Source organism: Topomyia yanbarensis, chromosome 2 (assembly GCF_030247195.1).
Source record: "Topomyia yanbarensis strain Yona2022 chromosome 2, ASM3024719v1, whole genome shotgun sequence".
NCBI classification, from domain to species: Eukaryota; Metazoa; Arthropoda; class Insecta; order Diptera; family Culicidae; genus Topomyia; species Topomyia yanbarensis.
In genome coordinates, this window is record NC_080671.1 from 391,682,219 (window position 1) to 391,710,206 (window position 27,988).

Sequence of the window (27,988 nt, forward strand, 5' to 3'; positions counted from 1 at the left end):
CATCTCTACGGCGGTTGTAGGTACATATATGTGGTACACTAGTCCAAAAAACTCTCCCCTAGCAAAAACGTTGGATTGCCTCAGATGAGACAAAACAACGCGCATCTTGTTTGATCGCACCTTCGATATTTCAGTTACGGTAGAATACAGTTTTGCTAACTTTCTTGTTATTTGGATTGAATGTGATGATTTTATTTTGGGAAAATCATATTGCTATGAGCTAACTATATATGCATACTTCACTCTATGAAAAACACGGCAATAAAGTGGTTCATAAAAACAGATCAACGGCAATCAAAACCAACACACAGTGACGATGGCATGGACAGAAACAATATTATGTGGATTGCAGTTTGAAGGAACTCAAGACGTTATAAGGCGCCACAGAAAACACTTCACCACTAGGGAAAAGAAACTTGGCACGCTGTTCATGGCAAATTGCGTACGCGTGATTTCATGAGACCTCGTTAGTTTCAAATTAATTTCTCTTATTTACATATTAAAAATATAATAAGCTTTGTTAAGCTACCGCACCGTGCAGGGAAAAAAGAACAAATTCATTAAATGAAATGCTACGATGCAGAAAAAGTAAATTTATCATTTTGAATCAATATGCACAGCGTCACTGGTGGAATTTATATTCGCATAGTTATTACCTACAAGAATAAAGTTCCCGTTTATTGCCTCCAGGTTGTAGCTGTTGCACGTTCGTAATTAAAATTGTAAATCACCCGCTGGCAGTCCATCACGCGTCCAACAATGCATCCATTAGCAATAACAGTGACTTTTCCATACATGCGGGATAAAACTATTCAGCTGTTGCCACGTTACTGCCCCCAACTGCAAGATACAAAGAGGTGACTAATTTATAGCGTTTCATCATTTTCCGGACGTGTCGATGTTCCGCTATCTGTTGGTTGTGCTCGCGGAAAACTGATTGTCTCTCCGTGTTGCGAGAGAGTGTGATTTTTTGAGACCGGTCAGAGGGCTGGGAAAGTAGTATGCATACATATTTCATAAATGAGGGGCTCAGTGGTTACAGTGCACGAACCACTCAGCCGTGAAATGCTTGTTTCGGGATATGATGGACAATAAAATTGAAAAAAATATGCTTATTTATGTAGATTTATAATTTGGCACACGATTCTGTACTGTAATCAGTGGCTATCGTCTGTCATATGATGCAAAATTGTTTCGACAGAATTACAAAATATCTGGTTTGAGTTTCTGAAAATCATTTTACCATAACCTTTCCTCTGCTTTTATTACGATTTGCTGGTTATCATGAAGTAGTTATTAAATGTTTTACAGCTTCTCAGTTCAATAACCTACTCCATCAGCTACTAGACACGATAGTGTTGAAACTGTGTGTTATGTCTCATCATTCTGAAACTATATATGTGACATGCTCGTAAATTTATCAGAATTCATAAAAAACAATCAAGATCTGTTCTATCAGCGACAGCCAGCTATCACCTGTGTAGAAGTTTTTTTCCATGCACGTTAGAACATAAATATTTCGCCAGTACACAAAAAGCTTCCAACTCAGCAGTGTCGTGATTAATTGTCACCAAACTGCACTAAATCAGTTCCAGTTAGAGGAACGGTGGCGGCATACCGGTGCCGAATACTAAATCAACAGGTGGGAACTGATATTCCCACGCGGAAAATGATTTAGGTAGCCTAACACCGTTTTCATGCTGGGACTATAAAATGGAGCCATCTTGGGCGGTTAACGGTTAGAACAGTTCCAAAAGTGCCAAAGTGATAATGCGAGTGATTTCGGTAGCCGTTTGGACATATTTCCTCGTGAGTTCGGCGGTTGATTTCGGGGATGCTGGCAAGGCAAGTTCCAGCGCCAAGTGTGAAAAATCGTTGACGACCGTCAGTGGAAAGCGGGCTGCTTCTGGTAAGGATGCATTCGTATCGATTAGTTTTTCGCGTTATTGCAGACTTTTTCGATTTTCTGCTTATTGTATGCAACAAATCGTTGGATAGGTTATCGTCACTATCATTGGAACGGAACATAAAAATTAACGTTAACGTGTTTAAAGTATTTTTTATTTCGCTAGATTATTTCAGGACCTTTCGGAGAGTAATCTTGCTCTCGCTTTCCGTTTGATATTTCGTATACATCTGTTCTCGCTCTCATTCCGGTTCTATTTCGATAGCACTTTTCCGTATTTTCATCTCTTTTCTTTGATTTCTTTTTTTTCATAGTTTTACGTTTGCAAGAATTCAGATATAGGGTAAACAGGTCTAATACGCCCCCCTTAAGCAAAAATAGCTATATTTCACCATTCGACGCTATGATCTTCTCACTAACTACTCTAATTTATTGTTATATTAGTGAGAAATTAGTATCCGTTTCATTTTTTATTAAAAACATCCTGATACAAGTACTATCAGACATTTTTCAAAGATGCCTAAATTCTAGTTTTTTCTTTCACCCAGGGCAAAATGCCCCCGGTGAAAGTGTAATATGCCCCACAACAAGAGGACGGTATGCTCCACAGCAATCGGTGAGTATGCCCCACAACAATGGGTAGGGCATTTTGGCTGGTGATGAGCTATTGTGAATACATGAATAATTCTACACACACATAGTTATAAGCCAAGCTAAAAACTAAGATAGTAACTATAATATTCTAGTAAGCTACTTGAAAATAGTAGAAATAGTTCTATCGAATCCGACTATTTCTAATTGGTTGTAATGCTATTGGAAAAAGTGGAAGCTTACATAAAAGTAGCTCTTTTGAAACTTTTGTGTATATTGTTGTTTTGCAACATATTAAAAATACCAAACTAACTTAGTACGTTGATTTCATGAAACGATACTGTTATCAGTCATTTTAACTTTTTAGATAATTCAGGAATCCTAGGAATCGAAGAGGGGCGTTTAGCCCCGGTGGGGCGTATTATACCCTTTTACCCTAAGTTGAATATACCAGCAACTGGACTTGTATACAATAATTTGATTTTCAAGAAATAAAAAAAGGTCACGGAATAAGTCTTAGAGATTAGAAGGGTTGAAATACCATTTTAGAAAAAGGCTGAATTTCCTGATAAAGTGTAAGAGTTAGTTATAAGTAACAAATCAATTACTAATCTCAGCTTTCCGCCACTTTGTTGTTTATTTTGACCTTCTTTTGCAAGTAGACTTTCGAACAATAATTTAGTTTGTACATGGAAATGGCACACTTTTTTTGTTTCGATCATAGAGGGGTTGGAAATTGATCCTAGGTGAGCTGCGCACAAGGTAATCGATTTACCATCAACGCCATACCCACCCCCTGAATGGCACACTTATCTTGACCTATTTTATTACTTATCCTTACTTTGATTATAAAGCAGATCAAGATTTCAGCAAATCCTTCGAAAGTCGCGCAAATGGCTCTCTGAATGAGCACCCGCTGATGCCTAAAGTCAATTTCGCTAGATTTTCAGAGCAGCGTGCACTCAGTGCACTAGCGCGACTGCCGGAAGGTTAACTTCACATGTCCTTCATGTTAGTTTTAAACCTAGACGTATTAAAAAATCGGTAAAAGTTAATTCCGAGAGAAAAAAACTTTATAATCATCATTTGAATTGGTCATTTTCTTCCAGCGTTTTTTGTCAATAAAGTTATGCACTTGCTACCAAAAACTCTTTCATTCAAAAATTAATAAAATATAATAAACTTCGAACTCGTCAATATTATTTATTCTGTAGCAGTGCATCTAGTGGTCGGAATTATACTGTTGTGGCAGCGATTTGTTTGAAATCGATAAATTGGACATGGCACATCATTTGTATTACGGTATGAGCAACGCACATTAACTTAGATTATTTCTTACTTACTTGGTGCAATTGCCCAAAAAATAAAATATATTCCTTGAAGAACAGCTCATGAAAGAAAGAATGATGCATTTTATTATACATTCCACGAATATTGATTGATCTAAATTGATTAGCTCCCATATTATGCAGGGCAATGATTATGCTAGAAGCCATTAATGATAGAACTAAGGAAACTGGCTGATACCAGGGCCGGCGGAATACGTGGGTAGTATGGGTAGTACTACCCACTCGAAAATAACCGAGGGAATTACCCACTTGAAGGTTTGGAACAAACCCAAACCTGAGATTAACCATGTATGCGTCTCGCTCACAAAATGAATGTGTCCGAAACTCTTGATGTACAACAATTTTATATTTTAATTCAGATACAAATTTCTTTGCTTTACAATTTCAATTTCTTCAAAATGTGGGATAATAATCAGGATTCGATTGAAAATTCTAATTATTTTTTATTTCTTAAAACGAGGAATTTTGATCGATAAACAAAAAAATATTAACGCTATTTTACTCAGAATAAAGGATGCAGTTAGAAATATTTTAAAAGACTAAATATATAATTCGCAATTTTTCAAAAAAGAATTATTATTTGATTAAAAATTGAAGCAAAGAGAAACACTTTTATAAGGAAGGCAAAAGACATACACAAGAGGGATTGCTCTCAACATTAGAGTAGCAGAGACCGTGTCAGGGTAAGTGAAGAGAGAGAGCGGACAACAATGACAGGGAAAAGAAGAAATTTAACTTGCAGTTTTTTGGCAAACGGAAGATCACTGTCAGGACATCATGAACCGGATCGCCGACTGACCTTCTTGGATCCGCTGGGAACTCTTTTGGGACCTGATTGGTAATATAACTACCAAAACAGAAGAGATAACTAATCTATGGTGGTTAAAAATATGTATATGAGAAACATATAGACCCATTGGTATGCGACGATGGCAATTCATGCTTCGCGGCACAAAAAGACGAACAGGTAGACGAGCCCCGTTCAAAGGAACAAAGTGTAGAAAACCAGACCCTGCGAAAGGCTCGATATGAAGCTGATCGAAAATTAATGGTTTTCTTACATTCCTCGATTTTTACCGAACGCAATTACTTGCAAACCAGAATTTCCACTGATCAAAGCAAAGGGTTCTTAAAGAATCCAACCCCATACTCCGCAATCAGGGTGTAGGAGAATACACCATTAATCTCTACTTCCCAGGCGGGTACGTAGACAAGACTTCTTCGTACATGGCCGAGTGTTTAGTCTCGCATATATCGATGATGTTAAATAGTTTATATTTAGGTCCGGAAGAATACATTCCTGGTGCCGGTTGTATTAGATGGATATAATTTGTATCGAAAAGTGGACTTATTGGCATTATTTTGCCACCGTAGAAATATCCAAATCGACCTCCATTGAGCTTAAGGGGATGTCGGTCGTTGGAGATACTTTACCGTTAGCCAACACTATCAAGCAGGCTTCAGCACCTGCGAAAGTTTTTATCGGTGGGAACGGAAAATTAATGCACCGAAAGTGAAAAGAATGGAGTAATTGGTAGTTAGCTGAGGAACATTTGAAGTATCAGCACTCAACGAACACATTTTCGCTGAGCCGTCGGCCATACAGCCCATTAACAAAGGGTGTTTCCAAATAGCCACCAGATATTATCCGGGAATATTCCTGTTTACTTACACACGCCAGGTCTGAATTTTCGTCACCACGGGTAGAAATCACTCCGAATTTTAGTACCCACTCGGGAAAAGCGTTTCGCCGCGCTGGCTGATACGAGGGATTGTTTTCTCTTGTACCGTAAAACGGGGTATCTTTGATCACCGGGGTAAGTTTGATCAAATGACACTTTTTTACAGTAACGTATGATAAGTTGAATCTCTCCGACAAAATCATCGAAACAAAATACAGACCATATTATAAACATGTTCAACATCTACCGGCAACGATTATTTTGTCATTAAATGTACCTTTTATGATCATAAATTCAAATTGAAAATGAACTTTCATGCATCGTTTCAATCTGTTCCAACATTTCCTTGTATATTAATGAAATAAACCAACTTCAACTATACTGATCACTTTTTTAGAAACCGTAAATATTTTTGTCCAATAATTTATTTAAAAAATCCGAGATTTTTATTGCTAACTATTTTCCCGAAAAAGATCGATAAAAGTCGGCCGTATTCTTCCAGGGAATTTTGTTTTCTTACGAGACGACACAATATCGGGCCATAAAATCGCCTGCAGACATGCAATTTACACATCATTTGGAGCGTTATTTCTTATTTCGATACACATATTTTTACAGTTACCACGAAAACAACGAATGAAAATTTACAACAAATTAATTTTATTTTTATAGTAAAACGAAATAAATTACCAAACAATTTGGACGTTTTCAATCTATGGGTACCAGTACTTGTTTTAAAAATGCAAACACTTACATCTACCTGATTTGAAGAAAGTTTTTCGAAAAAATGTAAAAAAATTGATCAATGTTCCCCCGTTTTACGGTACTGCGACGAATTACCGAAACGATAAAAATGATTTGTCACAAATGTAACATCCGTTGCCTAATGCTGATTCTGTCCTGCAAGTTTCCATAGGTTCCAAAACTTAAGGTTTGTTTTTTATTTTGGTTTATTCTCCAAAATTTGGATACAATTCTTTCTTGTTATCTTCAGCTAATTGAAGCTATGGTTTCTAGTAAGTAGAGAAAGTTATTAAAATTTAGAGCCATAGTACTCATGTTTGAGCAAGGGTGACCAGTAGAGTGCCCAGAAAAATGATGAATTTTTGAAAACTCAATCGGCCCACCCCTGAGTCGATTCCTGAAGTTTGTATGGGATTTTTCGACAATTTACATGGAGAAAACCCACTAACTCGCATTGTCGTCGCTAGGTGGCACTGTATGCATAGTATTGTCATTGTAAGCGAAAATAAGAAAGATCATTTAATTGTGTACAACTTCGTTGAAGACTGCTAGTCAATCCGGCTTTGTTAAAATAAGTTATTAAACTTTTAACGAAGTGATATCTGAGTCAGTTTTGCATGGGGCCCATCAGTGCATGGTTGTGTATCGGTACTCGATTCCCGCCAACTATACATTTTTGTGAGATAATGGTTAGATTTAGCTGAATAGTATGTTGAGAAGAATTGTAGTACATAATACGAGTTATAGTTTGGTTAGAAAATTTTAGTTCCACCTGTGACCGCATAGAGGGCGCCAGCACTAACTTTTCATAGAAGTGAGATAGAATATCGACATGTTCGGAAGAATTATTTAAAAATGCTTGTTCTACAACTTTGTAGAAGACACCTAATCTCTACCTCTTTCTGTTGAAAAGTTAGTGTTGGCGCCCTCTATGCGGTAAAATGTGGAACTAAAATTTTCTAACCAAAATATGACTCGTATTACTTTCTATAAATCTTCTGAACATATGATTGACCTAAACCTAACCATTATCTGACAAAAATGTTTGGTTCGTGTGAATCAAGTACTGATGCACAACCATGCACTGCTAGGCCCCATGCAAAACTGACTTAGACATCACTTCGTTAAAAGTTTAATAACTTCTTTTAACAAAGCCGGATTCACTAGCAGCCTTCGACAAAGTGGTAGGTAATTGAATGATCTTTCTTATTTTCACTTACAGTGATAATACTATGCATACAGTGCCACCTAGCGGCGAAAGTGCGAGTTAGTGGGTTTTCTCCATGTAAATTGTCGAAAAATCCCATACAAACTTCAGGCACGTTGGTCCGGTAGCTAGACTTGTCCGATTTGCTTCAAATTTGGACCAAGTACTCCTGGTGGGACTAGGAATCGAATCAGGGGTGGGCCGATAGAGGTCATTTTTTTCCTGTCACTCTAGTGACCAGGCTTAAAATCTCTCAGATAAATCTTTTGTCTTCTGCTGGCAGGAGTCGAGCCTAGGCAGAATTACTACGAATCGCTTAAGTCTACCAGCATGTCTCACGGTAAATACAGACTTGCCCCTCTTTGCCCTGAGAAGTGATACAATTGTAATGGTAATACATTTAAGGCTTAAAATGTACTTGAACCAAAACTGTTCACTGAAATGATGAAAGTATCCAGCTTATCCAAGAAAAAAAAATAAAAACAAACTCTACACTTGTAAGGGATAAAACTTTCGCATGATATTTTTCATTTTGCAGTCTCCCGTTATAAATGGAACATTGGGTAAAATTAACATATCAACCTTAGATAGTTTAACCTATTTTTGTTCAATTTCGAAGTACTCGTGATAAAAAAGGTTACTCTCATTTTCGGAAAACTTTTGTAAAATGGCACAGAAAACAAAAATTCCCCTGCCTACTTCCAGCAAAGTCAACAATATGGACACCAACAGAACAACAAAGATATGTGATACCTCAAATATAAGTTTTGTGCAGATTTGTATGTATATACATTCTGCGTCAGCCTATATATATATATATATATATATATATATATATATATATATATATATATATATATATATATATATATATATATATATATATATATATATATATATATATATATATATATATATATATATATATATATATATATATATATATATATATATATATATATATATATATATATATATATATATATATATATATATATATATATATATATATATATATATATATATATATATATATATATATATATATATATATATATATATATATATATATATATATATACTTTTGGGAGATTTTGTGAAGTCAGTTATTCCGGGAGACTTACATGCAGATCGGTCTTCTTAGCAGACGATTTATTAGGGTACTTAATCAGCCTCAAGTTAGTTGAAAAGTTCTAAAAATGCCGGAAACCCGATTTTTCAAAGATTCGACCGAAGTTCGTTGGTGTTTCAAATTCTTGCTGCAAATTTTGAACTGCATATTACTGAAATCAGTTGACGTCAGGTGTTTGAAGGCGATAAAGGGAGCATATATTCAGGAGACTTTACAAAAAAGGCACATCGGTTACCCGAAGATTGCCGAACCGAGTTTATTCAAAATTAGTCGCAAATGGAAGGTATAACGTTCCCATAGGCTGCTATTAAATTTTATTCATTTCCAATTTTCTTTTCCGGAGGTGAAGAGTGCGGTCACGCGGGAAATTCCCATATAAATCGGAATCAGCATGTGATCTAAAACTTTTAAAAAAGTGTTCTAAATTGCATGGATTTATAGCTCCAGCTCACTGATTCCCAATCAAATCCACATTGACCACTTTGGAAACCTTCGGCGGAACTGGAATCTTAGGGAATGTCGTTCTGATTTCCATTTACATCTGATTCTCAGAAATATCTGATTCGATTTTCACAGATGTCTCGAATGAATAACCTATAGCATTTCCTCATACCAATAAAGAACCACAAAATTTGCTCACACATAAATTTATTGTGACACGGTTTCACACGCCCCAAGCCATGCTCTTAGCTCCTATACTCTTCCTCTAATCACTTCTCCCTCACTTTATTCCTCTACTATGTTCCACTTCGATCTGGTCCTAATCTCCGCTCATTCTGTCAGCTCTCTCGTCGCCTTCATCCCAAGTGATGGAACGTACTCACTATCGACATGTCTGCACTCTCAGTGTCCTTTCTGACAGGCTGCTCTCGCGCAAGGTTTTCGCCAACCAAACGAAACGAACTCTGCCTTTCTTTATATTAATCTATGCAGCTTACATGCCACTTGGCTTTGTTGCATGTCCCAAGACTATGTTTGGAAACGGAGACTCCAGACACACCCGCACGGCTTTGCACTGGGCCAGAGTTAAAAATATTCAAATTCATTTAATGAAAATTGGTCATATTCAGCCGCAATATTCAGTGACGCAGCTGAAAACGTCAAACGAACAAACCGCCCATTCATCCATGCAGATTTTCATTCATTGCAGCACCGAATCAAACGCATCAAAGTAGGCCCTGGCACAATGTAAGCGATGATGATTGTTGTTTCATATGATTTACCGGCATTTGAAAACATTTTCCTAGATAATTAGTGCAATGAATATATTGTACGATATTCAACTGAATGAATAAGGTGGATAGTTGAATGAATATTTTTTCTATTCACAGCGAGTCGCAACAGGTTCATTTTCAGCCGTCAAAAAAGAGCTTCGATTATTTTTAACTCTGGCACTGGCACATACAATGTCGACGATCAGCTTTTCTAGTCTTACGTCCACTGCTGATTCCAGCAGAAGTGTTCCTTTCTCATTCGTTGTTTGACATTTATCTTTGTGACATTTGTCGTTGGGGAGTTTAGGCGGAAGTATTTGTCTCCTTTTCGTTTCCACTTGTCGTTTAACATTTCTCGATGCGCCATTTTTCGATGCGTCGTTTTTTCGAAAGGGCTTGTAACGATTTCTTTGTGAGATGTGTCAACATGTGAAGCGTGCTTAATCTTTGCATTCAACATGTACACGCAAAATTGAAACGTTACTTTAAAGCTACAGTATTCCTATTGACTGCTATTAAATTCTATAGGAATCAGAGTTCTGGTTCCTGCCTTGCTGTCTGAAGAGGGGCGGTCACATGCGAATTTCTCATATAAACCGGTGCCATCATTATCTCTAAATGATGCAAAATTAATTGAAATGGGTTCTAAATTACTTAAAATTATTGGTCCAGATCACTACTTACAAACCATAGTCTTTTGACCACATTGAGAACCATTGAGGATTCCTGAACATCCAAGGAAATGTCCAAGTCCTGAAATTAGATTCACACATGTTTCTTATATATCGCTGCATCCATTCTCACAAGCTTTATTTTAAATGAAGTGTATAGTATTCACATTGATTGCTGTCGAATTTCGTTTGATCGAAGTAATGGTTCCGAAATTATGAGTAAAAGAATCCGATCACACGTGGATTTTCCCATATAAACCTTTTTGCCTTTCTCGTATAGGTTATGCAATCACTTTAAAAACCGTCATTTCAACAGAGGCCCGGAGGCCCAAAATTCTTATACCATTCAACTCACTTCGTCGAGTTAAATTTCTTAGATTTTGCAGACCCGTATTCGTTTTCATCACATTGACCACCCAGGGCGGTCTTGATGCCTCGGAGAACTTGCTAATGTTTAGGAATATTTTCACACCAATTCCTCCTCATATTCTTATCCGATTTCCACCATCTTCCAAATTTGAAATGATTGATGCAACGCTTCAACTGGCTGCTATTGAATTTCATTTCGATCTGACTTTCGGTTCCGGAGTTACAGAGGCTGATAGCAGTTGCATAGGAATTGCCCATTAACTTGTAAATAGGTATTCAGGATTTCAACAGGGGTGTGCGGTGAGAGGTTACTCTCCCACATAACGCACAATCATCCCCTGAACTCCTCCCCCTCAGATCCCACTATATCACATTCATATTCAGCGTCAACACGTAGCTTATCAAGTTCGTGGATGGCGAGCCAATGTATATAGATGTTCCAGGAATGAAATAGACGAATCTATTATTATATGGAATATAACCAGTCATAGAATAATAGTTTCGACAAATGAGAAAGGCATAATTGCATCACTAGATGGATCTAAATAGGTTTTTGTTATTGAAACTTTTTATGTCATGTTTATGGGCGAATATTGATACACTAAAAATCTAGAACTGAAGTATCACTTTTTCGATCCACACAATGTGGACATAATTCGAGAACAATTATTCATTATGAATGCATTGTAGTGCGTTGTTCATTTGAAGCTCCCAACATTATTTGGAGCATACAATGTAAACCACAATAACATCACCAAATTGTTTGTATTTTGTTTCGGACTGAGCTAACTGAAACCGGAAGAGCATCTGTCAAGGACTCGTTTGACTACTATATTTGATCAGCCGTTTCAATTGATCTGACATTACAGGATTACAATCTATGACAAAGAAGTGGCAAAAAGGCAATAAAATCCATGCCCAATTTACGATTTACAGTGCTGCTACGGGTTTTCCATTGTTCGTAACTTCTTGAATTTGAGCAGATCAACGTTACTGATACAATTAAGCTCGACCAGCTCGGCTTCTAACGCCGGGAAACGCCACATTCTCTTTTTCATTTAACATTACACTTCGTTTACAGATGGTCGAATCTTGCAAGCCTTGAAATCAATAGATGAAGAGTAAATCAATAATTATGTCAACACAACACAACGAATCAATCTAGTTAATCGAATATAGTTATCGGAATGAAATCTTTTTTTTACTGTAGTTCAGTATATGTATTTATACCTGCTTACACGTGTCACTTATGTTTAGGATGAGTTTGAGAAAAATGTTCGAAATTTGCAATAGACGTCCTCCCTCACATCTAGTACAGTCGTTTCCAGTACACAAAAGTTATGTTTTTTTGTTGGATAAAATTACGATAGCTCAATCCAAACTAGGTATGCCATTTAGAAGCCCAAAAACTGTCTCTAAAACGTATTGGGCGTTTTCTCTCGTCTCGTTCTCGCGTTGCATATTTAAATCCGTAATCTGATATCATCTTGGGTTTTCACGCCATTTTCAGTTTGACAAGACCTTAGTTTGATGTTGGAAAGGGTCTAACTTTTTGCAATGATCCGATTTGAGCTAATACTGTAGCAATTAAGCTGGTGCTTAAACACTTATTTTTATATATTTTGATAGTTCGTTCCACCTTTCATGAAGGATTCTGAAACTCACTCTTACTAGTTCGTAATGTACTTCGCGCACTGAGGCTTAATTTTTACTGCATATTCAGTAATTAATTGGCCTCATGACGCGAAGCACATCCCAATCTAGCCAAAAATTAGAACTCGCAGTGATGAAATAACCAGCTTTTGAAATTGCAGGAACATACTGTACAGGAGATTTGATTTTCGAAGACACCTTCGACATTTTCGATTTGGACACATGGCAGCATGAGAATACCTTAGCCGGAAGTACGGTAAGACTATAAATCCAAATATTCCTAACTTCTAACGCAATACGAAAAATTTCTTCTATTCATTTTAGAGTTGGGAATTCCAATGGTTCACCAATAACCGGTCCAACTCATTCGTATTAGATGGGAACCTTTTCATTCGGCCTACCCTGACGGTCGAAGAGTATGGTGAAGCGTTCCTCAGATCCGGCGTCCTGAACATCCACGGTGGAACACCAGCGGATCAGTAAGCACTCAATCGCTACAACATTTCAATGGTACTTTTAAAATACATCTCATTATTTAGATGCACCAAACACAGCTTTCTCGGTTGTGAGCGAACCGGCAGCCACTTCCAAATTCTGAACCCGGTGAAAAGTGCCAGCCTTCGGACGGTTGACTCGTTTGCGTTCAAGTACGGCAAGGTTGAGATCAGTGCTAAACTGGCGGCTGGTGATTGGCTCTGGCCAGCTATTTCGTTTCTTCCGAAGTCCAATTCGTACGGAATGTGGCCAGCGTCTGGAGAAATAGATCTGCTGGAATCGAAAGGTAATCGTGATCTGATTAAGAACGGCATCAACGTCGGTATCGAGCAGATTAGCTCTAAACTTCAGTTTGGTCCTAACGAAGCTTACAATGCGGAATCGACGGCAACTTTTACGCGCAATTCCGAATCTGGTAAGGGTTACCACACAGGCTTCAATCGATATCAGATGGAGTGGACACCGGACCACATCACGTTCAGTATTAACGACATCGAGACGGGAACGGTAAAGATTGGAACCGGTTTTTGGGCTCGAGGAAATTTTAATGTCACTGCACCGGGATTGGATAATCCGTGGCGCTACGGTACCATTATGGCACCATTTGATCAGGAGTTCTATTTCCGGATTTCGCTAGCAGTCGGAGGAACTGATTATTTTCCCGACGACGAAATTAATCCAAAGAAAAAACCTTGGAGCAACGATTCCCCCCATCCGATGACTGATTTCTGGAACGGTAAGAATGATTGGTTGCCCACGTGGAATTTGGACGAGAATGATGTTCCGCTGCAGGTGGACTACGTCCGAGTGTGGGCATTGTAGGATTTGTCGTTACAACAGAACATCACACAATTTAGTTTTCGACGGACAACATTCAAATTATTTTAGGTTGTTGCTACTACTTATCCGGAGCACGTACGTAATACGTACAAACATTGAACAGTCAATAAACTTAGAATGAGAACATCCCAAAATTGTGGAATTCCCACTACAGCTGATAATTCACTGACCGTGGGTCAACATCGTGTTGCTTTTTCCATTACTATTAATTCAATGTTGCTTCGCTTCGATTTAATTTATGCTCACACAGTCAAACTTTGATAATGTGAAATGATGCCGAGGAACCACACTTCACTCGGCGAACCCCGACATAGCAAAGCTTCACTGTTTACTAGTGGAATATCAATTGGGATAATCGATTTCAGATTATGGGATTCCCCGTACGATGGATGCCATGGATAGAACAGTTAGTCGTGAGTTCGTGAGAGAGCTTTCGTTATCTGTATGATCAAGGGTATCTGTTTTGGGTCTTTATGCGATTGAGTCACTCGCGGGTTGATTCGTCTGAGTGGTTTGTGTTGGTTGTTTATACAGTCAATAGTGTCACTTTGTACATAGGGGAGTCCTGGATAGTCGACGGATGAGGTAAGTGGGCGGAGTCTCCTTTTCTCCGTTTGAATTAGCCATATGGCGCTGCCTTTCGTCTTTCGTGGGCGATATTGTGTTTTTGAACATACTAAACGAATCTTCTTAATTTAAATAAGTTGGATGACTTCCGCGTCACATATTTTTGTCTATAAAACAATAACAATGCAACATTGATAAAATTCAGAGATTTTGCTGACTGTCTGACCTTTTAGTCAACGTGCTCTATTTTGCATGCTCTACCTAAAACAACGCAGTATAAAACGAACATTGAAAACACCACCAACTAGCCCCGGTATCCCCTATTTAATTCATATACCTGATGCCGGCATGTAGTTGGTGCTACCAATCAATGGATTGTTTGGAGCCGAGCGAAAAGTGTTGCTGGTTCGACGGAGACATAACTTCTATTTTCGAAATTACTTGAATAAAAATGGGTTGTTTAAAAGTTTCACGTCCCGATCAGAATGAAATAACAATAGAATGCAATTTTGATAACAGAAAAGTAAAGCCTTAGGGTACTACATTCCGTTGCACAACTTGAGCTTCTAATACGACAGATCTCGTAGCCGATTCTTATTGTACAGAATAATTGCAGCTGTTACTACTGTTATCTTACTGTTCACTAAAAATCTTTCCTTGGGTGGGACTAGAACATAGGACAAATGGCGTATGAGACCAGTATTTTACCGTTAGAAGCGATAGACTAATTTGTCAATCTAAGACTAGGGTGACCATACGTCCTAGTTTCCCAGGACATGTCCTGGTTTTTCATAGACTGTCCTGGTGTCCTGGGAAGTGAAGGAAAACGCTTGATTTTTCCTGCTTTTTGTCCTGTAAAAAAAAAAATATATATATTTTTCTTTGCTGAGTCTTCGCTTTATTTTCTCTGGTTCAGATCGCTGTTATAATTGCGATCGCAACCATAATTGCAACGTGAATTCATCCTCAAGTAGAATACGACAAGTAAAATTTAAATTACTCGAATCCCTCAATTGTACCATCCGATGTCTTTTTTAATCTCTCAACTTTCTTCTCTTATGTGGAAAATGAAAAGAAAAAGTATGAGGCGTTCGTACATAACATGTGAATGATCTGTACTACCGTGACAAGCATAACAGTCCCATATGTATAGAAAATCGATAGTAAATGGGACCCTTATGCGTATCACGGCAGTGTGATCCGTTTTCAAGGAAATTTGGCAGCCGAACAAATCGAAATGGTTCCAGTTGTGGACCAATCTCTGACCGATGAAACAATGATAACTAGAGTTTCTTCCCGGCTTAAATTGCCTTTCAATCCAGGATCCAAAGAATTTCTTTTGGCGCCTCTGAAAATACAAGTTGAAGACGTTTTGGTGACTTTGCTTTTATTTGGGTTCTCTTTCTAGTGGCATTTTTTCGTCTTACTGGAAATCCGCGAACATTTTTCCAATCCATGAAAAGGGAAATGACGAAACATCAATAACTATAGTGGGATAATTTCATTGAGTGCTTTCTCTAGCTGGTGATTATGGAACCACTTCAGGGTCAATGTCAGCAGTACCTAATCTAGTAATCCACGATTGACATGGCTTCACTGGACGCTGAACAGCGACTATCTTGCCGAGTCTAGCATACTACATAACAGGGAGTATGGAAGGTCGCGCTCAAACTGATATTATTGACACCAACCAATCCGCTATTTTTCATATAACAATTGATAAACTGGAGGAATTTCTAATCAATGGTAGTTTTTGCAGCTGTTTCGATCATAGTTCTCAGATCGAGAGATAATGATTGTCATTGGAGATTGCCAGTTACTTAACTTAAAATCAAGAATGGTGTAGGGAAGTTACTTTGGACCGTTGATGTTTCTACTTTACTTCAATGACCCCTCGCCGGTGCTGCACAGATGATTTCAGAATATTTCGTATCATCCGCTAAATTGATGATAGCCGATGTATCCAACAACATCATGTTACCTTTGCTGATGGTAATGTAACAAGAACTGCGTGTGTGTAAATCCGAAAAAAGTGATCGAATTCTCATGCAAGACTTTTTGGCTGAGCTATGCCTGTAAGACCCAGAACTGTTTTACTGCCGAATAGAACGTTTTAGCTACCGAACACGTAGGGAGAAGGCACAATCGATTAAGAGGTGATGGAGGGTGGTAGTCCCTTTTGGACTGTCCTGGTTTTTCACTCGCTTGATATGGTCTCCCTATCTAAGACAGTGCATCATTGGGTGTTCAATATATAATGAGAATTTTTCAGTCATGTAGTTAAAAAACAAAAACAAATTTCAACGAATTCAGTATTTTTTGCCTTTCTCCTATAGAAAGGCTATTCAATCACACTGAAAACCAATTTTTTAACCGAGGCTTGGAGGGCTCAGTCTCTCATACCATTCGACTCAGTTCGTCGAGTTAGGCTAATGTGGGAGTGTGTGCGTGTGTATGTATGTGACCAAAAATAAGCACGTCGGTTACTCAGGAATGGCTACACCGATTTTTCAAACTTAGTCTCAAATGAAAGGTACAACGTTCCCATAGGCTGCAATTGAATTTCATTCAATTCCGACTTCCGGTTCCGGAGTTACAGGTTGAAGAGTGGGGTCGCGCATGAAATTCCCATATAAATCGGAATCAGCATGGCACCTAAAAGATGCAAAACTTCATAATATGTGTTCGAAAATGTTTGAATTTATAGTTACTGCTCACTGAAATCTACGCTGCCCAATCAAATCCACGCTGACCACATTGGACAGCTTCGGCGGAACCGGAAGCTTCGGGAACGTGGTTATGTTCCTGAGTTAAATTCACATCTACTTCTCAGAAATGCCTTACTCGATTTTCACAAAATCAGTCTCAAATGAAAGCTAGAATAATCCTATTGAATGCTACTAAATTTCCTTTGAACCGGAGTTCTGCTTCCTTTGCTACGGGTTGAAGTATGTGGCCACATGCGAAATTTCCATATAAACCGGTAATCAATATATGTATAAATGACGCAAAAATAATTAAAATGAGTTACAAATTGCTTGAAATTGTTGGCCGACATTCTTATACCATTTGACTCACTTCGTTGAATTCGAAAAACGTGTGTATTCGTATGTGTGTATGTCTGTGGGTGACCATCGTGTGCCCATCGGTTACTCGGAGATGACCGAACCGATTTTCTCAAAACAAGTCTCAAATGGAAGGTATAATATGCAGTTTGGTGTAGTATCGTTCCCCACTTATCCTAACACCTTTACCTGTCATCAACCCCACCCCCCTTGGCCACCATTGCACCCGCATTAGGGCATTGCAAAAAAAAAAACACTCATTTTTGAAATCTCAAATTGTGACAAATAGCAGAGTAAACCAAGATGCCAAATTTCATATCATTTGGACAATTTTAGATCTCCGCCCACTTTGCTTGAAGTTTTTGACATTGGTTCCATGGGAAAATACAGTGTGTCCCATATTTATACGTTCACCTCAATTTTTCAGAATAACTTTTTTTCTATTCAAACAAACTGCACCAATTTTTTTAGCGTTTGTTGTGAAGCTTAATCAACGATGCTTCTCGAAACCCTGGGGCGTTTTTTTCGTTTGTTATGGTGGTTTAAGTGAAAAAAGTGATGTCCCATATTTATAAGCTCACCTCACTTGTTTGCTTTCTCATATAGAAATCACTCTGAACATCATCAACCTAATCCCGGTCTATCCCCCCATTACACACCATCCTTCCCTCATCAATTCACAGGAAAATTTCCTAGTTCCTCCAAAATAAACTTCCCTGGCAGCTCTGTAAAACCAGTGAAAAATTTGGTTTGAAATGATTTTGAAATTGAAACTAATTTACGAACTCTTTTCCTGAATCCACTGCTAGGTTCAAGTGTTTCAGCTTCGACACATAGCTTCTCAAGTTCGTGGCTGTCGATCCATTGTAAGTATGTGCAAATCGTGCTGAATATGTAATGGACATTTATACCATTATATTGAACATAACTAACCATGGAATCGTACACGTAAAAAACCAGTCATAAATTCATGAACAAAGGTTCAAGTGTTTCAGCTTCGACACATAGCTTCTCAAGTTCGTGGCTGTCGATCCATTGTAAGTATGTGCAAATCGTACTGAATATGTAATGGACATTTATACCATTATATTGAACATAACTAGCCATGGAATCGTACACGTAAAAAACCAGTCATAAATTCATGAACAAAAGGTCACGATTTCGTGAACTGAACAACATACGAAAACCATGACCAAGTTCCTGAAATTATGGATAATAAACCTCGATTTCATGAAACTATTTGTGTTTTCAAAAAACTAGTTCGTCCGAATATCCGCCATGTATGGCGTTACATTTGAATGTTTGGTTAGGGTACTGTTGTTGTTCTCTGGACATGTTTAATTTTTGTTGTGATTCTAGTTCATGATTTGGGAATACACAGCCGACAGTCAAATGATGTTCGTGATTTCAAGAGCTTATTTGCGATTCTTGTGATTTCCCATCACGTTATTTTGTTATCTTATTCATGAGTTTACTATCGCATTTTTCTATCAGACTAGCGGGATTAAAATTCATGATTTCAGGATCTTAGTCGCAATTTTTATAATTTCTATTCACGTTATCGTGATATTTTAGTTATAAGTAGAGTGATTCATGCTCATGATTTCAGGATTTTAGTCACGATTTTAGATATTTTTGTCACGAGTTGTGTGATTAATGTTCATGATTTCAGGATGTAAGTCACGATATTTGTAACTGCTGTTCATGTTATCGTAATATTTTAGTCATAAATAGAGTAATTCATGTTAATAATTTCAGGGTCTTAGTTAGGATTTTCGTAACTTCTGTTCATGTTATCGTAATGTTTTATTTTAGAACTTACTTCCAAATTTGACACGAAAAGTAATATGAATAATGTTCATGATATCAGCAGTTTTACCATGGTATTCGTAAATTCTCTTCGTCTAAATGTGATCTATTATTTTTTGGTTACTATCGGTTTTTTATTCGGAATAACGTGAAAATATGAACTGGATCATAAAAATGTGACTGATTCGCCATATCTTGTTCTGTGAATTATATCACGCAAACTATTTGGGATTCTCAGCACAGTTTTCGTTTTCTATCCAGATATCACCATTAACCTTATCAAACGAATAACGATGTCAGAGGTCCTATTGGTTTTGCCTTTCTCATATAAAGAAAGGTTATGCAATCACTCCAAAAATCGATTTTCCAACCGAGGCCCGGAAGGCCGAGTGTCATATCCCATTCGATTCGTCGAGATCGCAAAATGTCTGTGTGTATGTATGTGTGTATGTATGTTTTTTAGAGAGCAGTATGTATGTGTGTATGTATGGTCTGTCAAATAATGTCACTCAATTTTCTCAGAGATGGCTGAACCGATTTGCACAAACTTCAAATGAACGGTATAACCCTCCCATAAGACGCTATTGAATTTTTAGTTGATCGGACTTTCGGTTCCGGAGTTACGGGTTGAAGAGTGCGGTCACACAGCAAATTCCCATATAAACTTGTACAACCATGATATCCAAATGACATAAAACTTATTAAAATGGGTTCAACATAACTCTAGTTTGCGGGTCTGGATCACTAATGATAAATCAAAGCGGCTTTGACCACATTGGTCACCTATGACGGTTCATGATGCCAAGTTCCTGAGCAAATATCACACCTATTACCCAGCGAATTCTCTACCGATTTTTACAAACTTGATTTCAAATGAAAGATATAATACTCCCAATGACTGCTATTGAATTTTATTTAGTTCTGACTTTTGGTTCCGGAGTTACAGGTTGGTTATTGCGGGCACATTGTAATTTCTCATATGACCCGGTACAATCGTAATACCTCAAAGGTTTCAATTCTATTGAAATGAACATCAAATTCCTTCGATTCGTAGGCCTAGATCACTGATGGCAAATCAAAGATAATTGGAATATATTGTCCACTATCGAAAGTCTCGGGTTCCGGGCATATTTCAGATCTAAAGCCACTTCGGTGATGACTGAACCAATTTTCACTAACCTAGTCCCAAATGAATGGTATAATATGAAGTTCGTTGTTGAACCCTCCATCTACTCCTCCACCTCCTACCTCTCAACCCTCCTTCATCTTCTCTCACCACCCCCTCCCCCCACAGACCAACCTCCGTCCTGCATTCCCTTCATCCACTTCGTATACTAAAATAAATTAGATGATTCCCGACGCATCCTCCCCCTCCCACTAATTATATCCCTTCCCTTCTCCACCAAGAAGTTAACATGAAGACAACATTGAACTCACGCTGATTAAGCTGTATAAATATTATATTTTTGTGTGTTTCAAGTATGTCAGTGTCAGTGTCGACATGTTGCTTCTTAGGTTCGTGACAGTCGTGCACTTATATATTCGTCTTATCAAGTGTGAAGAATGTAATAGACATTTCCACAATGTTGTATTGAACATGATGAGGCATTAAATCATAGTTTAGATAAATGAGAAAGGCATAATTGCACCACTAGGTGGATTAAAACAGGTTTTTTATATCTAATGCTCGTGTCTTTTACTATGGTCGCTAGCATCTAGACATTTCATAAAACAGTACATGGAATAAAAATGATTCCACAAATAATTCTCTAAATTTTGTGAAAGAGTTCACGGGAAAATTTCATTATCATGTTGCTTGAAACTGTAAATGATTAGCGATATCTTCTAAATATAACTATCACGCAAAATAGATTGTCAATCATGTACTATTTTTTATGTACAATATTTAATGAATTCGTGAACCATTTCATAAAAATTAACGTGAGTTGTACTAGATATCATGAACCAGCTCACGAATACATGAATAATATTTGATGATTTTGTGAACTATTTCAGGAGCACGGATATTGGATCGCACCTAATATATTAGAGATCATGAATTAGTTCACGAGAATTAAATGAATTCATGAATAAAATTTTGAATTTTGCGAAATATTTCACGAGAACATATCCAGAATATTTTGATGTTGTGAACTAAGGCTTCTATATCTATGAAAATCATCATGAGTCAACCTTTGGTTTTATGAATAATGTTCATTAAGTTGTGAACTAGTTCGCGTACTGAAAATCGCATTAGAAATGGCGGAAACCGTGACTGATGTTCACAAAACAAAAACAAATAGTTTCACTAAAATAAGCGTTATGCGGGCGTTACTGAAGGTAAATTGAACATAATTATAAAACACATGATTTTTGTTCTTGGTTTTGTTTTCATAACGTAAAAACGTGTTTAATCCACCTAACAGTGTGATGAGACATTTCTTATAACTCTTATCACTCTTCGGATATTATATCGTTTGAGAGCATTTAGAACTTGATGCTTCACGATGTTTTTGATAACACATACTACATGGGATAGTGGCAGGACTCAGAGAATCGCTCAAATCAGCATAGGACAACATCAGTGCTAGAAATCTCAAACCAAATCAATGGGAAAGCGAAAAAATGGCCCATAAAATAGACATACAAACGAATTATTGCTAATGCTCTGTTAATAAAATATCCAATTTCCTCAATCAATGCATTGTGGTGGGAAAACTGAATTTTCCTAAAGGGGTTATATATTGTACTGAGCCAAAAAAATCGATTTTTTTTTTAATCGATTTGAAGTTTATATTTTACTCAAATTTCCAACGCGACTGAGAACTAAGAAATCAACGCTTTTTCTTGAAAAGGGCGACACTAGCAGTGATACCATTCAAAGAAAATCAACAGTGAATATTTCCAGACTTGGTTTTATTTCCTATTTAAGAACTATTGTATTTTTTTGCATCCTAGATTGCATTATTCAGTGATCGAAACCCAAAACTTCATAAAGTATTTGAAATTATTAAATTAAAATTTGTTTTTGCTATTGAAATTGACAAAATGATAGTATCTCCCCATTGGCGATTGTTTACTTTTTCGGTCCCATCTATCAGCATTGAAGTATCGCCCTTACGTTTTTTTACAATAACTACCGTTTTACACCACCGATTTCGTCCGGGTTTTTTCAATAGAGATCATTGTTACTATTTACAGCTGGTATCAGTCTGATAATCCTAAAAAATACGAAAATAACAGTTTCGCCTCTAAACTGCTAGCAAAAAAAGTATCGCCCTGTTTGTTTGCATGGAGCGTGGAGGGCGAAACTTTAAATAAACAAACAAAAATACAGTTTCGCCCGTTGTATTTTTTGTTGTAGTTTAAGAAAGCAATATCGTAGAATCAAAATTTTTAGGTTAATTTGTTGCGTTTCAAATCCCTTATTCGCATGTATGAAAAAGCCTTATGTTTACATTTGTAATTATCGCCCTTTTCACAAAAAAGCGTTGAAATGAAATCGCAGCTCCTGATATCACGCTATCTCTGAAGTGCATGCGTGCATAGTTTCAAATTTTACTTCGACATCGACTTTTTCTAAAGGTGACTTCCCAGTCTCCCAGTATCCTTGATTTGAATTATTATCGCTAATCCTAATGCCAAAGAACAAATAAAAACCTCTCGAAAACGAATCGTTTGGGAAAATCATCATCATTACTGGAATTTTCATTTTCACGAATCTTTTCGATAACCTTCCGTCACTTGCGTTAATGCACTGGGTGCACAGTGCTCTGAAAATCGTCTTAGGGCACCAGCGGATCTAATTCAGAGCCATCTGCGCGGCGAGTTAAATCTGTAAAGAATACTAAAAATCAATTTCTATTCCATAATTTTCAGTTCAGCAATTCGAGAGATCTTGCTCACCGCAAGCCATGAAAAATAGACTACGTTGTGAAGCGATGGTCACTATTTATTAAAAAATCACGGTTAAATAAAAAATAAAACTATTAAAAAATTTCAAATAGTTTATAATTTTCACAAACATATTAGGAAAAATTGTTTAATAAGCTTTCGTAATATTGTGTATGAAAAAAGCTGAAAATTTCAGTATTTTCTCTATCTGCAACATATAAACCGTTAAGTATACCAATTAATTGGTATACGAATTGGAATAGGTTCGCCAAATTTTGGAAGAAATCTATAAAATAACCCCTTGAAAGCTACCTAAAAATTGTTGTAGTTCGATGCAATAAAAAAATCACCGAAAATGAAATGCAATAAAGACCCATTTTTATCAACCTCATGGTGTATTTTAGGCTGACAAAATGGGGACATTGACTAAATCGGGCAATTTTTTTCTTTATAATAAACTGAAACTGTTAAAATATTCTTCCCGTCCCTTGATGTAGTCTGATAATTATTTCTGATTATGATGAACTTTTTATTTTTGCATATTTCCATCTTCATGATAAGGAAAACATGCTCAAGAAAGAATTTAATCGAATTCAGTCTTATTCGTCTGCTAGAGCCCATCAAACATATGTTCATATTTGGATGATAAAATCGAGGTTTCAATGTATTATAATAGATATTCAGCATTCGAAGAAGTTTCTTGTGAACGAGTGTAGAACGACTTTGTTTCTACTTACTTGAAGTCAGCGGCGTAGCCAGAAATTCGGTTTAGTTGGAGTTTGGTGATAATCGATCATTCTGTCCAAACGGCATAATTCCGAAACCGTAATTTTTAAAGTTTTAAAATTATGCAGAATTAATTTTTCAGAAAATAGTAACAGAGTTCGTGTCTTTAGCGAATTTGTTGAGACCTGAGAAAATTCACCATAAATACTTCTTGGACGATATACCGTCAAAATAATTTTATCAAATGATGCGCTGTTTAACGTTTGTAAAACTCATCGAAGATACTAAACCTCCGAAATTGGCGGTTTCAAAATGATGTTATCTTGACCTTAAATTACTGTTTTTGACCTATACATATAATTGGTCATACAACAAAAATCAAATTCCCATCAAAATCGATCAGGACCTGCTAGAGTCGAATGGAAATCGTCATTTTTCATAAATTTCTCTCTACATTCGGAAAGTGTTATCCTCGTTATTAATCATATTACGTTTTCGTCTCAACTCGACGCATTCCCAAAATAAAAACCTGTTTTAATCCACCTAGTGGTGCAATTGTGCTTGTCTCATTTGTCCAGACTACGATTACATGGCTGGTTATGTTCAATACAATGGTGGAAATGAATATTTCATGTTCAGTACGATTTGCACATACATACAATGGATCGACAGCCACGATCTTGAGAAACCATGTGATACTGAAACATCGCTTGAAACCAGCGGCGGATCATGGAGAAAGATCCGGGAGGTCCAGGTCCTGCCGAAAATTTTCAACTTGTTAAGAAATTTTAAACTAGTTGTAATTTTAAAGTAGCAACCCCTCACTGCATACTCCCTCCGGGCCGGTATTATTGACGATTTTTAGAGTGATTGCATAACCTTTCTATATGAGAAAGGCAAAAATGTACCAAAGTCCAAAAAAGTCAATTTTTATCAAACATCTCAATGTTTCATGCATTTTAAAGTCATTTGGCATCAAAAATACAAATTTGATTTTGAATTTTTTTCATTTCAGTTTATATGGGAATTTGCTGTGTGATTGCACTCTTCAACTCGTAACTCCGGAACCGGAAGTCCAATCAATAAAAAATTCAATGGCATGGGAAGGTTGTACCTTTCATTTGAGACTAAGTTTGTGCAAATCGGTCCAGCCATCTCTGAGAAACAGAGGTCACATTTTTTCCACATACACACATACACACACATACATACACACACAGACATTTTCCGATCTCGACGATCTCAGTCGATTGGCATATGATACACGGCCCTCCGGTTCGGGATTAGATTGACGAATTTTAGAGTGAATGAGAAAGGCAAAAACATTTTTAGCAAATGTTGAAAGTTATGCATTTTTTTGGTGAGCAGTTCTATGTTTCATAGACATTAAATCAATTTTAACTTCGCATCCTATTAAATAAAGACCCTTATTACAGTACATCTCTACAAAAACGAGCTCAATTTAAAAATAAATCTGATAATTATGATTGATTACAGAACTCTGGAATTTTCTATTAGAATGTTTTCAGGCAGGACTATTAGACAACTGTGAAATCAAGACCAATATATCAGTTACATATCAGGACCCCATTCCGACAATTTATCAAAAGTCCTCATGATGTTTACAACAACAGGTTATCAATGTACGGATCAGATAATTGTTATTGTAATATTGAATTAAATCAGTCTGCATCAATAAATTTTCAACTTCAATCCAATTTTTTTTTTGGGTGGGGGGGGAGGGGGGTGGGGTTGTATGGTGTAAAACCCCAAAACCTTCTCTTGGCTACGCCGTTGCTTGGAGTTATTTACTTCGCTTTTCATTTTTCGATATGTTTCAGATCGATCCGATGGTCATAAGTTAGAAAAATTGCAGTCAGAAGGTTAGCACAAATGAACATTTTTGCACTGATAAGTTATCAAGTTCCTTCCAGACAACTTGGAAGTATTCGGTGATTATTTCTAGCGGTTGTAGATAGAAAAATGAAATGCAAAATTCGTTTTATCGAAATAATGTTTGGCTTATTTCAATGGATTATTACTATATTGAACAATAAATAGGCGACAAAGAGTAATCCCCAAACAATAAGCCATAACTTTTAAAGTATTCAAAATAGATATTTGAAGTCTTCAGTAAAGTTATTCGCAAAAGTAAGAGCTACAAATTTGCTGAAGGCATCATTTCGATATAATCACTTCCACGAAAATTTGTGAAAATTTCTCACTCATAGGGGGATTAATCAGCAAAAGCACAATACCAAACGAAAGGGCATATTGCCTCCATTAAATTCTCCGAAGATACTATTGACCTAAAATAAGCCGTTTTGGCGTTAATAATAGATTACATGTTTTTGGTCATATTTCTGGCAATGGGAAATGATAAAAATCTTTCGTCCGCATTTAATATTAAATATCTCTTTTGATAATAGTCCGATTTCAAAAATCTATAGCTTGTTCGAAAGGTATTCGTTAAAGCTGTCTAAAAACATATAAATTGTTAATCTATATTGTCAATTTCGGCAGATAATTTAGAAAAACTGCAAAAAACGCCTTTTTTACGCATTCAAACATTTATATCTTGGAAACTAAACATCAGAATCAAAAACAAATTAATAGCGTTCATACTGTTTCTTAGTTCTTTCATTCAAAATTGGTTTGGATAAGATCGGTTCAGCCATTGCTGAGAAACACGAATGAGAATTTGTCCGTTACATACACACACACACAGACACACACACACACACACAGACATTGTCCCAAATCGTCGAGCTGAGTCGATTGGTATATAAGACTCGGCCCTCCGGGCCTCGGAAAAAATCTTGAAAGTTTGAGCGAATTCTATACATTTCTTTTATAAGAAATGTAAAACGTGGTTGTTCCAGGATTCATGGCATTCACGATTTTGTGAACAATTTTTTTTTCTGTGTAGTTTGGATTAATGAGAAAGGCACAATTACACCGCTAGGTGGATTAAAACAGGTGTTTTTTTATTAAAAACATAATGTTTTTTCTTCAAAAAAACGTCGATGAATATTGGAGAAGGGGTCCTGGTTACCCGTACGACGCAACTTAGTCGCGATGCGCTTACAAAAGCGCTGGACGGCACTGACGTCCATCTTACGGTTACAATTCCGGATCCTGGTGGTCAACTGTTTCGTATCCTTGACCCGCCCATTATTTCTGTACACTACGGCACTGAGGGGGCCGAAAAAATTCTCAATGGGACGGCCCTTGGGCAAGTTGGTCGGGTTCCTTTCTTTTGGCACGTGCGGTATCTTTTTCTGCTCAAGATACTCCAGTGTCTTTTTGGCGTAATGGGAAGATGCCTTGTCCGGACAGAAGACTTACTTCCCATCCGCATGATGTTCCTTTAAGAACGGCAGAAGAATGTACAGCATGTAAAGCATCACTTTTTTTTCAAATTTATGCGTAAACTTATTTTTTACTTCGGGGGTGTGGCCGACTTGTCGCTGGAATAGTAGCTGTAATTTCCTGGAATGTGCGTCTTCCAGAGCAGAAAGTAACTTTCGTCGTCCAGCACGAACGACGTTCCGCGGTAGTTCTTCGTCATTCACCGGCACTGCGATTTCACGATCGCTATCTGTTCGTCCGTGCACTCGGGAGACCGAGTCTTCTTCCGACAGATGATTTCCTCCATGTTGAGGGTTCGGTGAATCAAAATATGCGAGCAGTGATATTTTCGGCCAGCGTCACGCAACCTAGTGCCGTCCTTGTTGTTGAACAGCTTTTTCAACGCTTCCTTCTTCTTCTGCGTCATCATCTTTTGCTCCACGTTCAGGGATGCCAGGGTCCGATAAACTGTACTCACGGCACGTTTTCGTCTCGAAAGTGGTCTACCGTAAACTTTTTTCCACGATGATCATGCGTTTCGTAAAACCGTACAACACGCTGCTTGCTGTTTCGACGCCATCTTCGATTGAACTGACAGGGTGCAAAAAGAATCATGCCACCCATTTCTAGGGAGTCCAGAGAGTAATTCTCTTGGAGAGAAAATAAATTACGATCTTTACTTTAATTACAGAAAGGTATTGAAATCATTTTCATTTTCTATTG

At 37.2% G+C, this 27,988-nt stretch overlaps 1 protein-coding gene across 1 annotated transcript; it reads left to right on the forward strand.

Annotated features, from left to right (window-relative positions):
- Positions 1 to 1,681: 1,681 nt before the first annotated feature.
- Positions 1,682 to 13,987, forward strand: LOC131681720 (beta-1,3-glucan-binding protein-like). The gene is made up of 4 exons (XM_058962690.1): positions 1,682 to 1,909; positions 12,680 to 12,774; positions 12,843 to 12,997; positions 13,058 to 13,987. The coding sequence occupies exons 1-4, from the start codon at positions 1,771 to 1,773 to the stop codon at positions 13,833 to 13,835; spliced, it is 1,167 nt and encodes a 388-aa protein (XP_058818673.1). The 5' UTR covers positions 1,682 to 1,770; the 3' UTR covers positions 13,836 to 13,987.
- The last annotated feature ends 14,001 nt before the right edge of the window (positions 13,988 to 27,988 follow it).